General features: G+C 36.9%; 1 protein-coding gene across 1 annotated transcript in view; it reads left to right on the top strand.

Moving 5' to 3' along the window:
• The window catches only part of NUBPL (NUBP iron-sulfur cluster assembly factor, mitochondrial), a 223074-nt gene that overhangs the window by 159057 nt on the left and 46494 nt on the right, over positions 1-17523 (top strand). The window contains exon 8 of the mRNA XM_006152388.3: positions 15707-15792. Within this exon, the coding sequence (XP_006152450.1) occupies positions 15707-15792 (86 nt within the window). The remainder of the gene's footprint in view (positions 1-15706; positions 15793-17523) is intronic.

The following is a 17523-nucleotide window of genomic DNA, read 5'->3' as shown; positions in this document are numbered from 1 at the left end:
CTGGCAAGCACACATTACCTAAGGTAAAAACGTCTTTAAAAAAATCAGGGGCAAATTAGGGGCTCAGCAGTTATGCAACATTCTATAATTCTACTTGACCTACATGGGAAGGTCCTGGGTTTGCATCTTGAGGCCTCCCTATGTATGCAGGGCATGCATGTTTGTGTCTGATCTGGACGGGTTGAGGCTAGGGATGGATTGTAGTGTGATTCATAAGTTTTCCATTAAAGATCAAAAGTAAAAGTAGGGTCAGCCGTGTTTTTAGTGAATAAGGGAGATAGATTCCACATGGTCAGTTGTAGTCGGAATTCTGGCCCAGGTGGCTTGAAAGTTACGCCAGCCACATGTATGAGCATGCCTCAAATCCTTCAAGGATGGTGAAATGGAGGAGGGATTACAATGTGACCATGTCCCATTGGGAGGCGCTTTCTCCCTCTCTCTTTTTCTGTTTTCTATTTCTGGTGAGTACCATGCACCCTAGAAATGAAAACAAAACAAACAAAACCCAGAAGCATAAATAGAATTTTTAAAAAACTAACGAAAAGAATATATTTACAAAAACATAAAGACACTTTGTAAAAAAAAAAGGTAATATAAATATGCATTCTAGAAAACCAGTAGCACTTAAGTATCATTTAAGTAGGACATCGATATTGGGCTATTTCGTTCACTGCTATCTAGCACCTACAGCACCAGTAAGGCATTTAGGTTGGCGTTAAGATTTGCTTCCCCTTTCTTATATCCTAAAGGTTTCTTTCTTAATATCCTAAAATTTAGCTGATACATTTCTTTATTTTTTTTCCCCTCTGATTAAGAATTTGCCCTGTAGGTAATCAGTGTTATATGAGAATAAGATACAGTATTTTGTTGTTGTGTTGTGGTAAAACGCCCATAACAATTCAGTGGTATTACCTACATTCATATTGTTATGCAACCATCTCTACTCCATCTCCAGAACTTTCACCTTCCCCAATTAAAACTCCTTTAAACACTGACTTTCTATTCCACCTCCGCCCCCCAAAGCCCCTAGCAGCCACCTTTCTACTTTAAGAATGGTATTTTTCCATGAAGGTTAGAAGACCAAGAATAAAACATATTTTAAAAGAGCATTAAGCAAAAACCTAAAATAGATCTTGTAATTTATTGATTTTGTGTGTGTATATAGTAGTCGATTCTCACTCCCATGCAGGGTCAATGCTGTGCACTGTAGTGGGTCCAAGAGTAAATAGTGAATCACAATCTTCTCCTTAGATTACAGTTCCTTACCTTTTTTTTTTTTTTTTTGACTCTTAGACCTTTTTTGAGAATTTGATGAAAACTAAATTCTCTCCAGGAAAATGTGCTTTTATATACTGAAACACTAATTTTATGTTTAATTTCAAGAGTTTTGCAGTCCGTGAGTTAAAAGTCCTGCCTTTAGGCAATAGAGCAAGGTGAGCAGGAGAGTTGCCGGCTTGAGAAGATCATAGATGGTTCTACTCCAGTTCGAGAAATGCTATATGTGAGATGTAAGCCTGAAGATATGACATGAGAGGTCAAAGAAAGAAGAGACTATGACCTTGAGGGGAATGTAAAACATTGCATGGAGATAGACCTTTAAAGAATAAATATGGGGACCAGCAGTTGGCATAATGGCTGTGTCGCTGGACTCCCATATAACCAGCCGCGGTTCACGTCCCGGACCTGGTGGCTTAAAACTCACGCCTGGCGCATGTGCGCGTGTGCCCAAGATCCCGAGAGGAGAATGGAGGAGAAGGGATTGCGGCGTGGCCATCCCCCCTGGGGGGTGAGTTCTCGCTTTCTATCTCTCTGTCTCTCTCTGTCTGTCTGGCGAGCGCACGCGCCTTATAGCAAAAACCTCTCTTAAAAAAAAAAAAAGAAAAAAAATGATAAATCATAGAACATTCAAGATAGCACCATATCTTGTTTTTTTTTTTTTTTCTTTTTGTTGGCGTAAGAGGAAGAAAGCAGAAAATAAAACTTTTAGTGTTCTATAATTCCACTATAGAAACATAACATATATTTCACTTCCCCAGGTCTCATCTTTTTTTAAAAAAATAGGGCCAGTTACTAAAAATGCTTTTGAAAATGCACATTCTTAGTTATTTCTGAATGGTGAAATTAGAATTCGTGTTTACCAATACTTTCTAAATTCTCCATAACAAACATATATGTCTATATAATGTTAAAAAATTTATAAAGGAAGGGTTCAACAAATGGCATAATGGTTACATTGCTAGATTCCCACATAGTTGATGACAGTTTGAGTCCCAGACCTGGTAGCTTAAAATTCATGCCTCCTGCAAGTGTGTGCGTGCCCAAAATCCTAAGAGGAGAATAGAAGAGCAGAGTGTGGTCACCTCCCATGGAGTGAGTGATTTTTCACTTTCTGTCTCTCTCTGTCTCTCTCTGTCTCTTTGGCAACCACACTTGCCCTATAGAAAAAAATCTCTTAAAAAAAGTTAATAAAAAGCACTGATTCTATACAATAATTTTTAGATGAAGTGGTACCATTTATTGTCCATTAATAATAAGCTGCCATTTAGACGATCTCCCATGTGTTAGATTTTATATTTAATTCTCACAGGTGTTAAATTATCTCTATTTTCTTAAATCTCAGAAGGGTTAAGTAAATTTTTTAAGGTCACTCAGGTACAGTGGGTCATAACTTTCACATCAGTCCTTGATTAAGTTTAAATCTTAGGCTTTTAATCTTTCCATCAAGCTTCCCTAATGCAAAACCCAACCATGTTTTTTATTTATTTTTATTGCCAGAGGATATATGTGTTCTCCAGAAAGAAAGAGAGAGAGAGAGAACCCTAATAAGGCATGGTTCCACTGCAATCCTTTTTACTCCATTCCTCCTCCTTATCAAGATTTTGGGCATACATGTACATGTGCCCAGTGTGTTTTTCAATCCACCAGAACCGATGTTAGAACTAGGATTGGTCATCTGGCTCCTTTACTTCTGTGCTACAGGGCTGGCTTTAAATGTTTGACTCATTGATTTTTGAGGTTTATTCCTAGTCCATTCAAACCCATTTAGGTTGAAAAAAAATTTTTTTAAGAAAAAGAACATTTGGGGAGAAAGAAAAAGAGGAAAGGGAGGAAATATTTTGACAGGCTCTCACCATATATGATCTCTTGTCCCAGCTTTCCAGTCAGTGAGGTCCACAGGAGTATGCCATCACTCCTGATCTGTGTAGTTTCGGCTGAGAACCAACCCGAGGTCTTCTAGGTGGCCTCAGCAACTGCACAGTGGTGTGCTCCCACTTATAGTGCCACAGCTGGGTTTAGGTTGAAATTATTCTAATCTAGGTGATTCCTGATAAAAATGAATTTATTTATAAGTGTGCCTAACCTTGTATACTTCTAGTGTTCTTCAGTGGAGCTGACCATACTCAGTAATTCTTTTGAGTCTTAAAAGACTACTTTAGAGCTCACTAACTCCCACAAAAGGTCTGACGGCTGTCTAGAAGCAGTTTCTTTTAACCTTTGGGGGTAGAATCCCAAGTGATGCTTTGAAAGACTAGTATTGTCTTTAAGTTGGTCCATACTGGTTTTGAATGTTTGGCTGGTTTCTAGGCACACTGGCTCTCTGTATAGAATTATAGCAGTCAGTGCATTTATATTCTGAGTTGGTAACAGTGAAGGAACTAGATTTTCTACAGTGAATGTGTATTGATTTTACAATTAGACAGAAATAGCAAACTAAAAGTATCCAACCAAAAAAGAATGTCAAGGGTAGGAGGGACATGTGGATTGTGTTTTTGGATATATGTGTATTTGTTAAAATGTGTTTCTTAACAAAGACTTCATTGCTGAGGCTTATTTTTATTCACGTCAATGTAATTTCACAGCTAACATACCTGAGGAGATACTAAAGTTGAGCAGCTCCCCAGATTTAGAGAATGGCACCACCCGAAGAGTTTCTGACCTGGCTAACTCATGACTTTCATCAGTTTACATAATTTGGAACAGCCTGTCAGAATCACATCTGACCTTCAAGGCTTAACTGTTGGATCATTGGGAAAGTCATAATGTAATTTTGCAGAGAAAAATATAGGAAAATACATCATGATTTATTAGATGACCTAATAAATTATCTGTCCTCTAATTATAAGTCTAATTTTTCTTTCCTTAATATCATTGACTTTAGACTTCCTTTAAGATACTATATTTGTACCCTTTCTAGTGTCACATATGTTGTAAACCACATAAATTCTCTACACTCTTATTAGAGCCTCCCTATGATTTGATTTCTTTTTTCTTCTCACTAACCTTCATGTAACCTGTGATCTGGCTAAAATGAAACTAAAACACCTACATATTCACTGTCTCTCCCTTCTTCCTTTTACTTTCCAGACATTTGATTCTCACTGAGAATGCCTTTCCTTTCCAATCAGTAGGTGTCCAAATCCTCCATAACCTTCAAAAGCAAACTGGTTCCAATGTCTGGTCCTTACCATCTTCCCCAAATCCCCAGTTATGAATCATTTCTCCCTCATTGGAATTCACATGGCATTTTATTTAGACCACTTTCCTCTAGCACTTCTAATATTCTTCTTTCAAAATCTGCATACCCGTGTTATCTTCTCTACCAGATTGCTATTTCCTGGAGGGCTAGGCTCTGTTTCATTCATCTTTGTATTTCTAACAGTACCAAATTTAGTGCCATCCTGTAACTACTCAGGAAATGTTGAATCAATGGATAAGTGTTTATCTGCATGTCTGTATTATCTTCTCAATTAGGCTGTAAGCTGTTAGGCTTCAAGAATTTTTTTTTCTATGTATTCTAGTATCTTTTAGCATACCTTGGGCAATAATAGCTTATGCAATTAATATTGACTGAATAAATAACAAAGCTAGTCTGACTGTTTATCACTGTTTATGTGAAAAGATTTGTGCTCTCTAGTCTTTCTTACCATCCTGCTCATACCTGTGAACCCCTACTTACACTGATTGCTTTTATCCAAGTGTTTTTTTCTATATATTAGTTAAAGGAAGTGGTTTTAAAAACCTACATTTTATTTTACTGTCCCCTAAGAGAAAAATTTACTTCCCCTTCTAATAAAAAAATGCTTTCATTTTACATACACATTTCGTTTATTTTTTGAGAGAGAGAAGGAGAGAGACTCCCACAGGATCCTCCTGCAGGATCTTTTCTCTAGCCTCAACCATCCTGAGTCATGGGCGTGTGTGCATGAGCCCCATATGTACCGGGAAATCTTGGGCTGTGAACCTTGCCATCAGGTAACAGAGCTTTACTGCTGCACCACCACCACTGACCCATGCTATATATTTGTTATGGTATCATAAACAATATCCTTGTGGTCAGTTGCTACCTTTAATATTTCCTTTGTTTTAGTATCTGGGATAATGGTGTGTATGTGGGTGATTGCTGTTTGGTTACATGTAGGCTCTATATTGAATTACTAGTGAGAATCCCTAGCATTGTTGCCTTAATAGCAACACGATCTCTTATTTACTTGCTGTAATGTTTAGCAAGGCGCTGCATACTTTTCTACCTCTATCCTTACCTGTGGAGCACATGCCTACCGCACTGATGTGTGTGGATGAAATGAGATAAATAGATGTAAAACTCAATTTAAGTGTGTGTCTGTGTGTGTGTGTGCGCGCATAAAAGACTTGAACACTTTAAAATAATTTTTTTTTCTTTCTTTCTTGGTGGAGGGATGGTGGTAGCAAATTGTGAATTAGAGTATTTATATCAGCTTTGCATTTCTCCAAGATATGTTGCGAATAAATTTAAATGCTTTATATTTGGAAAGAGACACTCTTTTAGAAAATTCTCTTATAAACAAAAAAATCCTCTTTCTGAATGCTAATTAGCAACTCTTTGTATGTGTTCTGTTGTGCTCCATGGGGTAGATGACAAGCTCATTACAAGAAGAAATTTTAAAGAAAAAAAAATTATCTTATTTGTGTTAAGGGTGTTGTATAGCAACAACAGAGATAAATGTGTTGACATTAGTATTAGTGGCTAATGATTTAAATTTGAGTTTACATGGACTACAGAATCATTACAAGTATAGACTAGACCCATACCTAGTAGTTGTAGTAATTGCTGGAGGGAAAGGAGAGAGGATTAAGCCTAGGAAATAAGCAATTACAGTGTTAGAATTTGCTCATGTCCTGTTGAACTTGCCAAGTGGAGAAGTGGAGTTGTTGGTGTTGGTTTTGCTTTATTACTATTTTTTTGTTTCTTTTTGTTTTTGTTAGGGATACAATTTACTGGGTTTTTGTTTTGTTTCACTTGTAAATTAGTTGTTTCTGTATACAGAATTGGGTAGATTCCAGGTTTAACGGCTGTTTTTTTTTAATGCATATTGATATACTTTTAGGAATTATTGAACACTTAACTGCTTTTCCATAACAGAAGAGGATTACTATTTCTTTGAGAAGCTTAATTTCCTTGAAATTTTGAAAATATATGTATCATTCTTATATTTCAGTTCTAATAGACGTGACATAAATATTTTTCTTTTCTGACGTGACATAAATATTTTTCTTTCTTCTTTCACTTCTAGTGAAGTTCTTAGTGTGATTCCCTGAAGACTGTCTTAATTTATCTTTAACTCTTGGACTTATGTGAAGATATAATTAGCAGGAAACAAATGACACATCTTTAAAAAGAGTCAACAGGACTTGGTGGTGATGTAGTAGTAATGCACTGGACCCATGTGAGAAAGGTCCTGGGTTTGTATCTGGGGCCTTCTTGAGCATGCTAGGTATGCACATGTGCATTCATGACCCAAACCCCCTGAGACTAGGGGTGGATCAGCATAAAGACCCTATTGAAGGTGCTTGTGTCCGTCTCTTTTTCTGTCTCTGTCATGGAAATAAATAAGTAAGTAAACTTAAGGAAGAAGAAGAAGGTAATTAACAATACAGGCTTTAATGAAGGCACTAACTACAGAGGTGTGAGCAGCATTAAGAAAACCAGCAAGAGATAGTGAAGTACCCAGGGACTAGTGTTAGGACATTTTTAATGATCTTCCACCTGAAGATCACCAGGCAGCCCCTTTCCACGGCTCCTGCAACACTTGTTGCTTATGAAAGATGTTGGGCCTATTGTCACAAGGGAGCAAACCGTTAGTGGAACCTGGAGACTATGGAAAGGGGCTGCCTGGTGGAAGCTGTGGACAATGCCATAACTACTAAAGGGTGGGAGAAAGTGATGTGCGAGTTAGTTGGTAATACTCCAACCTCTTTTCCTCCTGTAGCCTCACCTCCTGCTGACACTTCTAGTGGCAGATCATCTTTGGGTTCCAAAGGGCAAGGAAATTCAAATGATGGAATCCACAGAGGCCAGCTACCAGGGCATGAATCAGGAACAGAGAGAAGTGGAGAATGGATCTGGGCTGAGTATTAGGGGCCCGGGGTGAGAGCAAGTTGAGTAATAAACAGAGCATCTCCTCTTCAATGCCATCAATAAAATTGTAAATTAGTAGACTGAGACAAATGAAATATAAAGCAAAGATACAGGATTTGTACCCTCTATCTAAATGTTTCCAAACTAGGGGCCAGCTGGTGGTGTAGTCCGTAAGATGCTGTACTCTCACATGGCTGACCACGGTAGTGTTTGTGCATGCTCAAAATCCCCAGATTAGAGTGGAGGAGAAGGGATTGCAGCATGGCCATTCTTCCAGGGGGTGACTTTTCAGTTTCCCTTTCTCTGTCTGTTTCTTTCTGGAGAACACATCTACCTTTTGACAAAAAACTAAAAAAAAAAGCTTCCAAGCTATACAGATACTAATAGTACAATGAAATTAGTGAAAATCCGTATTATCACAAGAGAAAATGGTACTGTCATTAAATTTATGGAAAGAATATTTATATTGTAGATGGTGATACAGGTATATTTTGTATAGTGGGAGTAATAGACTATTATGAAAGGGTTTATTTTGATAGGAAAGTGTTAGAGGAAAAATTCACCTTAATAAGTACAGGTGGATACGAGAATGAAACTTTTGGACATTTTTTTGATAGAAAGGATGACTGAGCAGCTGAGAGAGGAACCATTATGGTCTAGCCTTTATTCTCTTTTTCTTCCTCGTAATGGCCAAAGTGGCACAGAAAACATCCAGCAATCTACATGTGGGTCCTGTTTTTATTTCCTATCTCCTGGAAAGGCACTGTGTATGGCAGAGTAGTCAGCTATTTAGTATGCTGAATATCCACAGGCTCAAGAAAAGCTACACAAACACTCTGGTATTGTGTTGTGATAATGAGGTAATGTTCTTTCTTCCCGTAGAGGACCCTGCTTGTCTGGATGCTATAGGTGGAAGGAAAGCTGGAGGCCCTTCTACCTCTCGTTCATTTCAATGAGGTGGGGGTAGGGATTTTAAATTAAGCCACCTTAATATTTTAATAATTGATTAAAGAAGAAGGCACTTGTTGCTTATGAAAGATGTTGGGTCTATTGTCACAATGAACTATTCATTCATCAAAAATTATTGAGAAAAAGCTATACATGTACACCTGGTATTTTTCCCTCCGTGAGCAGTTTTGTTTTCTTGGTCAATCAATTGTCTGTTTTTTGGTTGACTGCAAATTTAAACACTGGTATTTGTAATATGAAAACCTATTGGGAATTGGAGGATCAGAAACTTAATGTTGTAAAGTTAAACTAAGTGGATGACCATAGCCCCTTACTTGAAATAGTTTCCTTCACTGATATTTATTTACTCTTCAAAGCAAAAGGAACATAGTGACTTCACTTAAACAAGCTAAATAAGTCTCTCTCTCTCTTTTTTTTAAGTAACTGTTTCGTTCTCAATAATTTCCAAATTTATAAGAGTAATTATTTTTTGTTCTTTTCTTTTTTCTTTCTTTCTTTCTATTTTTTTTTTTTTTTTTTTAGTTTGCCATAGGGTGTGTGCACTCTCCAGAGAGAGACAGAGAGAGAAGGAAAGTGAGAAAGGACAGTGAGAAGGAAAGGACACATCTGTGGGGGGATGGCCATACTGCAATCCCTTCTCCTCCATTCTCCTCTTGGGATTTGGTGCACGCATGTACACACATGCATGCACACGCACACACATGTGTGCATACTCACCATGTTCTCCAAATGCAGAGGGCCATGTGGGATCCAGTCACCTTAACTACCATGCCACCTGGCTGGTTTCGTAAGAGTAATTCTTTAAAGGCATCTAAAACTAATGTTTTTGAAAATTAAGGGAAACATAATAGGTTACTTTGAAATTTAGTGCTGTTTCCCCTACCATTTTGCAACTGAGAATGACCTCAAGTTGTAAAGCTAGAAAACATACTTGCACCTTGAAGGTGGAAGACTTAGGTCATAGCTTTCCTCATATTCAGGGATATTAAATCTTCTTTTATGTTTCAGTTTCCAGAGTGGACATTAAAGGAGGCAGTCAGTTTTGGACTTCCTCCAGGTGCACTGTCTTTCCAAGTAAATGTTAGGCAGAGTTATAATTAAGGGATTCTTGGCAATACTTGAATGATGTACAGATAGTTATTATTTTATTCATCAAATTAAGAAAATCATTTCCAAAATATGTTTGTTTTGTTTGCATACAAACTGTAGCCAACTGCTGAAGACTGGAAGCTATATCCCAGGATTTTATCTTTTAGGGTATTTTTCGTATTTCAGTCTGAAACTTTAGTTTGTTGAATTGGGAATCAAATTTATAAAATTAAATATAGCACCATTGGCTAACGAACAACAACATTATCTAAATTTAAGAAGAAATAAACTCTTAGGACCAGCAGATGTTATAATGGTTACTTTACTGGACTCCCACATAGTTGACTATGGCTTGAGTCCTGGACCTGGTGGCTTAAAACACACGCCAGGCACATGTTTGTGTGTACCCAGAGTCCTGGGAGGAGAATGGAAGAAAACAGATTGTGGCATGGCCAACCCCCTGGGGGGTGATTCTGGGCTTTCTGTCTCTCTGGTGAGTGCATGCACCCTATAGCAAAAATCTCCCTTAAAAAAAAAAAAACAACAAAAAACAAAAAACAAAACACTCTTTAGGGTGCTTGTATTTGGCTAAACATATATTATAGTTAGAAGTTACAGTGATCAGTTAACAGTGCCCAGAAGTAGCCTAGAATGAATAACTTTTGAACTATGACATGCAGGAACCAAACCTGGTGTTGGACTGGGGCCTCCCAAGTGGCAGTGCCATCCAAGTGCCACCCTGGCTAGTCCAGAAATGGATTTTTAAAGCTTCCCCAAGTGATTCTTATAAAGTCAGATTTCAGAATCATTTGTTTAGAGTAACCCCTCTGATGTTTGAATTCCTTGAATTCCTATGAAGTGGTTGTTTAACCTGTGCTTAGATAGGAAACTTCTGAAGTAATTCATTTAGTTTTGTCATTTAAGAATTTATGGGCATTTCCTTCATGATATGCCAGACAACTAAAATTCCTTATTTTCTTAAAGTTCAGTGATTAATATCATGATCAATGTATAGTCATATTCATATTAAAAAGAACTTTTAAATCCATTAAACATTTATGTGTAGCAAAAGTACAAGTCCTGCAATCTAAAAAGCTTTTGCATTTGGTCACAGATGTTAGAAATTGATCAAGATTAGATGTATAGCTCTGAAGAATGTCTTTACAGCTTCAGGATGATGGTATTTATAAACCAAAACTTTTCTATGTAAAGCCTCAGTCACTATTCCTCTATTTCCTGAAATATATCTGGTTAAATAAAGTTAGGGTAATCAGAGAGTAGCTGTCCTCCCCTCTGGAGCTTCTTTTAGAGAAAGCATGCGTATAAAAAAGAATGTGTTCTATTATTAAACCAACAGCCTTTGGTAATGGTTCACTGCCATCATGAGTAGGCTGAGGTGTGTGTTCACCTAACAGAATTTGAAATGCAAAATATTAAATCTTAAGAGTTCAGCATGAACAGATGCTCACAGAAGAGCAAAAATGTTTTCTGAGTTGTAGAGACATATGTGTATAAGTAGGCTCTCCAAGGTATTTGCTGATCAGCATAGACTGTAAAGAAGGGAGGATTTTATCTTAACTTTACTAGAGACACCAGAAGGAGGAAGGGAAATGAGGATGAGAGAGCGGAGAGAGCCAGGGAGCAGGGAGAGAAAACTCATGCACAAGACCAAGCTGTCTGGTTCTTTCCCATGCTCTTTAAAATCCGTGCAAGCCTCCCTTGTCCCCAGTGCTTCCTTAGTGAATGTAGCCTGGATAGCCATTGCTAATTCTTTGTGGATTATTAAGGTGAAGTGCCCAAAAGGCCATTACCTGTGGACTCCATTATATTGAAGAACCAGCCTTTATCCCTCAATGGCAGAGATATATCCAGATTTCTTTGATGAAATAGAATTCTTAATTAGAATTCCAAAGAATATATAGACACTCTCACCAGTAACTGTGAAATACTGTGGTTCCCACTAATTATCATATTGGATAATTCTTTTTGGCAGCAATAAACATAATTTTATGTAGCAAAATGCATTTCTGAGGTAAGCAAAGTAACAATTGATCTTTAAGTTAATAAAGCATATTTTCTTTGTGACTTTAGTCAATTCTCCACTCTGTTGGCAGGGACCAAAGTCTAAAATAATGACTAATTTAGAAAGTATTTGTATTTCCTGTTGAAACACAGTGTGTAATTGAGGTGAATTTACCATTTAAATCATATTTTACTTAAGCTGATTCTGATATTAGTGGGCATTCCTTGATCTTACAGTAAATAATGTTTTTAATGCAGTGAGTTTGGGAGTGACAGAGGAGGAAGACAAAAGAGCACGAAAAGAAAATACCCCAAAGCCAATGTATTTTATAGTTAATGAAAAATTGTAAATATATCTGACATTGTTTACATTAAGCCAGTAGAAGTTAAATGATTATTTTCTTTTGTTGCACATGTGACTCTGAATCAATCAAGGAGAATAGCAGCACTAAATACTAAGAATATATTGAACATTAAGAATAGCAGTTAAAGTCTTGGTTAACTTTACATTGATGTGCTTAAGAATTGTAAGGTATAGAATTATTCCTCTAGGTGTAATTCTGAGCAGGTTTGTTGTATGCGTTTATTATGTTCTAACACTGAAATTCTCTATCGAGCTTGGGAATTAGATACAGTCTATGCCCTGGAGACTAGAATGCATAGTTGAGTGGTTCCACACTGGTGTAATTATGATCAGCCTAACATCTGGAATAATCAGTTTTAAATGTTTAACTACTCTGAACTCTGACCAAATCCAGATATACAGTTATAAATAGATTTTCCTCTTACTAGTCAAGAGAATTAACAATTAAGACAATATTCTCAATAATTATTTTGTATGATGTTTACATATTTCCAGAATCTACCAGCTAATTAACCTTTTATAGTAAATCTTAGCTGATAAAAAGTCTTTTAAAAAAGATTACAAATTGAGGAATAGCATTTAAATATTATTTAGTTGTTTAGACTTAGACATTTACCCTAGACAATAGAGAGAGAATTCTTGATGTAATTCTAGAGATAGGTGTTGTTGCCCCAGAAAATAATTCCATTTATCGCAAACTAGGAATTCATTCTTTTCGTTGCTGCTGACATTTCTTTATGGTCAGTAGGGGGAGCACAAGCTTTCTAACAGACCTACATCACAAAACTGAAATGACATCATAAGTGACTGGTTTCATGTTTAATGAGCTATGAGAAAATTTAAAATTTACCAGTTAGAAGGTCAAGAGTCATCCAGAGAAAATGTAGTATCTGTTTTTGGAGACCATATTTCAAAAGCTGAGTGATACAAGGAAAACTGACCTAATTTCTTTAAAATTTAAAACTCTGGATTATGATGCATAAATTGATTAAAAATTAATTATATTTAATTTTATTGGAGGGATGTCTGAAATGGTTACTTATGATGTACTGCATTTTGGTTCAACAAAGATAGTGCTTTGTGTGGACCAGTTAGGTTTTTGTATTTTTCAAGAAAGACCAGAAAAAAAATTTTTCAGTACAATATCCTAAAGGCTGATTATGTCATGATTAAAGACTTAGTCACTAATTAATAATATATATTTTGTGGAAAAATCTTACATTAACATAGCATATGTAAATGTTTCTGGCAATTCCAATAGGATTTTTATAAGTTTTATGAGCATTTACTACATCATGAAGGTGATCATTGCCACTGACAAAACATTTATTGGGCCGGACTGTGACACAGTGATAACACAACTGGACCTCTGGAGAAGGTCCCCAGTTCATGTCTCTTGGCCTCCTTCTGCTCACTGGATGTAATCTGAGCTGGCTGAAGCTGAGTATGAAGGCCCTCTTGTGGATGTCTGTCCATTTCTCTATCTCTGTCTTTCATGGAAGAAATAAATAAATTTTTAAAAAGCTGTTACTGTTTGAATGGGACTATTCAGACTATAAGGAAATTTAGATGACATGGATGCTTATTTGAGATTTTTTTTTAGGGTTAAGTACATAGAAGACCAAGTTACTTTAATTTCTCTCTGGGATCTTACAAGTATCAAAATAATGCCAATGAACCTTTTTATAACACTTTTCTTTTTTTAATGGAACAACTCTAAGTTAAATAGGGTCAGTAGAAAAAAGTTCATATTTTAGAGGAGTTAATTGAGATGCATTAAGATTTAATGATTTATTCAAGGTTATATAGTACCTTATCATAGTCAACAAAACCAATACCCAGAGCTCTTGAATCCTACTTCAAGGAGTTACCAGTTAAAAATTCATGCTGCAGGAATCTAGGATAGATGAGTCTGCAAATATTGGAAAATAGTTTAAATTGCTAATCTTTTGATATATGCCTATTTCGTGCAAGATATTGTGTGATTAGCCTTGTTTGATAAATAGATGAAAAAAAATAAGTCTTTGAAACTATATTGTGTAGTCATGATACAAAAGAGTATTTTATAAATAACATGTTTATATCATACGAAAGCTAAGATTGCTTTTTAGAGCCAATGTAGTAGACAGCCTCCTATATGCATGCTAGGATATGGTTCTGAAGGTGATTTGGAGGAAATAGCCAGAGAGGATCCCTGTATACTTACGAAGAGAATGGCTCTGAGATTGAGGGGCAGTACTTCTTAGAGGAGGTAGCATTTCATATTCATTTAAATAAGATTTGCTGGGGCAGTCAGGTTGAGGAGGGGTGGTTCTGAAAACTATAGTTGAGAGGATGTCTTAGTCTGTTATTGCATTTCTCAATAGAAATACCTAAGACTGAGTAATTTATAAAAAATAGAGGTTTATATAATTCATGATTCTGACAGCTGGGTAGTCCAAAGGCATCATGAAATGACAGAAAGCAGAACTTTGAACAGAGTGGAGCAAAGTCCATATTCATGTTTTTTGTCTGCCTCATTTCTCTACTTATAAAAACACCAGGACTCAATCACGGGGTCCTGTCCTAACCACCCAATCACTAATCTCTTTCCAAAGGCTCTGCCTTTTAACACTGTAACTATGTTATATTTTTACCTCCTTAATCACATTATAACCACTTCAACACATAAATTTTCAGGGGTTGTATTCAAACTATAGTAGAGAGAATATGAAATCATATAATTATAGAGATAGATGAGACTTGAGAGACTGTCTCCCAAGTAGACTGTTAATTTCCTGAAAGTAAGGCTTACCTTAATATGCCTAACTAGCACATTGTCTGAATGGGTAAAAGGTTCCAGTGATATAGCTATGATTCTAAATCATTGATGGATCAGTTGTGACTTTAAAAGTGTGAAGTCAGCCATAGGCAAAGATTAAGAATATAAAAAGTGATAAGTGTTGGCGGGGATGTGGTGAAAAGGGAATGTAAACTAGTTCATCCACTGTGAGAACAATATGGTGGTTCCTCAAAGATCTACAAATAGAACTACCATTTGATCCAGCAATCCCACTTCTGGGTATTTACCCAAAAGACAGGAGAACGCTCAGTCAGAAAAGTGCTTGCACATCAATGTTTATTGCAGCATTAGTCACAATTGCCAAGACTTGGAACCAACCTAAATATCCACAAACTGATGAATGGATTAGAAAAGTGTGGTATATATACTCTATGGAATACTACTCAGCCATAAAAAATAACAAGACCCTAGCATTTGATAGAAAGTGGTCAGATATGGAGGATCTATTGCTGAGTGAAGTAAGCCAGGCTATGAAAGAAAGATATTGTACATATCCACTCAATATATACCGACTATCTGTACTCTATGATAGAGAGCAAAAAATTGGAGGACATTAGTATTCTCAACTGGATTGGTCTGAGAAGTATTTCATGATGGGCAAAGTCTTTTTACAAGCAAAATGAGAAATAGTGATTGTTTTAAAAAAATAATTAGAATAATAATAATGATTGGGGAAAACATAGAAAAGATATTGAATGTTGAAGTGGGGAGATTATGTCTCTGTATTGACTGACATGCTTGGCATTACCTTTTGAAAAAGTGATGTAATACACTGTAAAGTTATATGTAATCCAATGTAATATAAAGAAGATTATGATAATAATAATAATAAAAAAGAAGTCAGTCATAGGCAAGATCAAAGTAGCAATTCCTCATCTTTCTCATTCATTTATGTAAAACTTAGGGGAATTAACATGTTGTTATTAGTGTAGTAGACTGTTTACACAGGTAAGCAACATAATGTAGAAAGTAATCTCTCTATATAGAATTAAACCATAGCATCATTTTGTTTATCATTGGTTAGGTGCTGTGATTGTCTCCACGCCCCAGGATATTGCCCTGATGGATGCGCACAAAGGAGCCGAAATGTTTCGAAAAGTTCATGTGCCTGTAAGCATTTCCACCTTCATTGTTGAGGAATATGCGATTTGTGACTGAAGAAGGAAGTCACTGAAAAATTCAATCCAAGTTTTTTTTTTTAATTATTTATTTATTATTTATTTATTTATTTATTATTATTTTTAATTTGCTGTAGGACACACGTGCTCACCAGAGAGAGAAAGAGAGAGAGAGTGAGAGAGAGAGAAGGAAAGTGAGAAAGCAAGCTCCCAGCTCTGGGACTCAAACCGCTGTCAGTCATGTGGGAGTCCAGTGCCTTAACCACCACGCCACCTGCTGGCCACAGTTCAAGTTTTTAACTTAGACTTGTGTAGAAATGTTTATGAAATTCTTAGGTCATCTTCATGGTTATTTTATTTTATTTTTTAAAATTTGTCAGAGGGTTTGTGTAATCACTAGAGAGAGAAAATGAAAAAGCACCTAATGGGGAATGGCCACAGCACAATCCATTCTCCTCCATTTCTCCCTCCTTTTGAAGTGTTGGGCACACCCAGCATGTTTTTCAAGCTATAGGGTCTAGGACTTGAACTGCTTAGTTGGCCATGTGGGATCCAGCAATTTCTATTACCAAGCTGTGAGATGGACCTTTATGATTACTTTTAAATGCACTTATAAGTGCACATATGTCTATGTATTATATTAATCTGGAAGAATTCTAAAACATTCTTTAGGTATGAGTTTTCTAAGAAGTACTACCTCTCTCAAATATTTGCTGCTACCACTGACAGAAAATAGTAACAAAAGTGTTTTGGGAAGTTCTTTATATAGATGGAGATCACCTGTAAGGAAAAAGGTGAAAAAAAGGTTACTTTTTCTTTCTGTCTCCTGTAATATAACTCATTTATATCCTCCTCCTTTTTTGGGGGGAGGAGGAGAGATTTTTGGTATAGGGCACATGCACTCTCCAGAAAGACAGAAAGCGAGAAATCACCCCCCAGGGGGGATGGCCGTGCCACAATCCCTTCTCCTCCATTCTCCTCCTGGGATCTTGGGCATGCACACACACACTCCCAGTGTGAGTTTAAGCCACCGGGTCCAGACTCAAACCACTGTCAACTACATGAGAGTCCAGCGACATAGCCATTATGCCAACTGCTGGTCTCTATGTCTTCTTCTAGAAGGTATTTCAGGATTTTCTGCACAATATGGTAAAATAAAACAAGCTAAAAAAGTATTTTTTAAGTAGGCCCAGCCACAGTGGTGTAGTGATAGCACAATGGTCTGCAGTATTGGAGTCTGTCTAGAAGATTGGGGTTGGTTCCTGTATTGATCCCTACATTCTGGTCATTCACTGTCCCCATGATCCTAACTGGCTGGGAAGACTCAGGGAAAGGATCTTAGTATGAGACCATGTTGAGGGTGTTTCTCTTTCTCTCTCTCTCTCTCAGTATCTTTTTCTCTCTTGTGAAATAAACTTGAAATATATATGGGAACCAGCAGTTGACGTAATGGCTATGTTGCTGGATTCCCACGTAGTCGACCGTGGTTCGCGTACCGGACCCGGTGGCTTAAAACTCACACTGGGCGCATGTGCATGCGTGCCCAAGATCCCGAGAGGAGAATGGAGGAAAGGGGATTGCAGCGTGACCATCCCCCCTGGGGGGTGATTTCTCGCTTTCTGTCTCTATGTCTCTCTCTGTCTGTCTGGCGAGCGCACGCGCCCTATAGCGAAAATCTCTCCAAAAAAAATAAATAAATAAAATAAAATAAATAAAATTAAAA

Source organism: Tupaia chinensis, unplaced genomic scaffold (assembly GCF_000334495.1).
Source record: "Tupaia chinensis unplaced genomic scaffold, TupChi_1.0 Scaffold000350_1, whole genome shotgun sequence".
Lineage (NCBI taxonomy): Eukaryota > Metazoa > Chordata > Mammalia > Scandentia > Tupaiidae > Tupaia > Tupaia belangeri.
The sequence above is the reverse complement of the archived record's forward strand: the minus strand, read 5'-3'. Positions and strand labels throughout refer to the sequence as shown.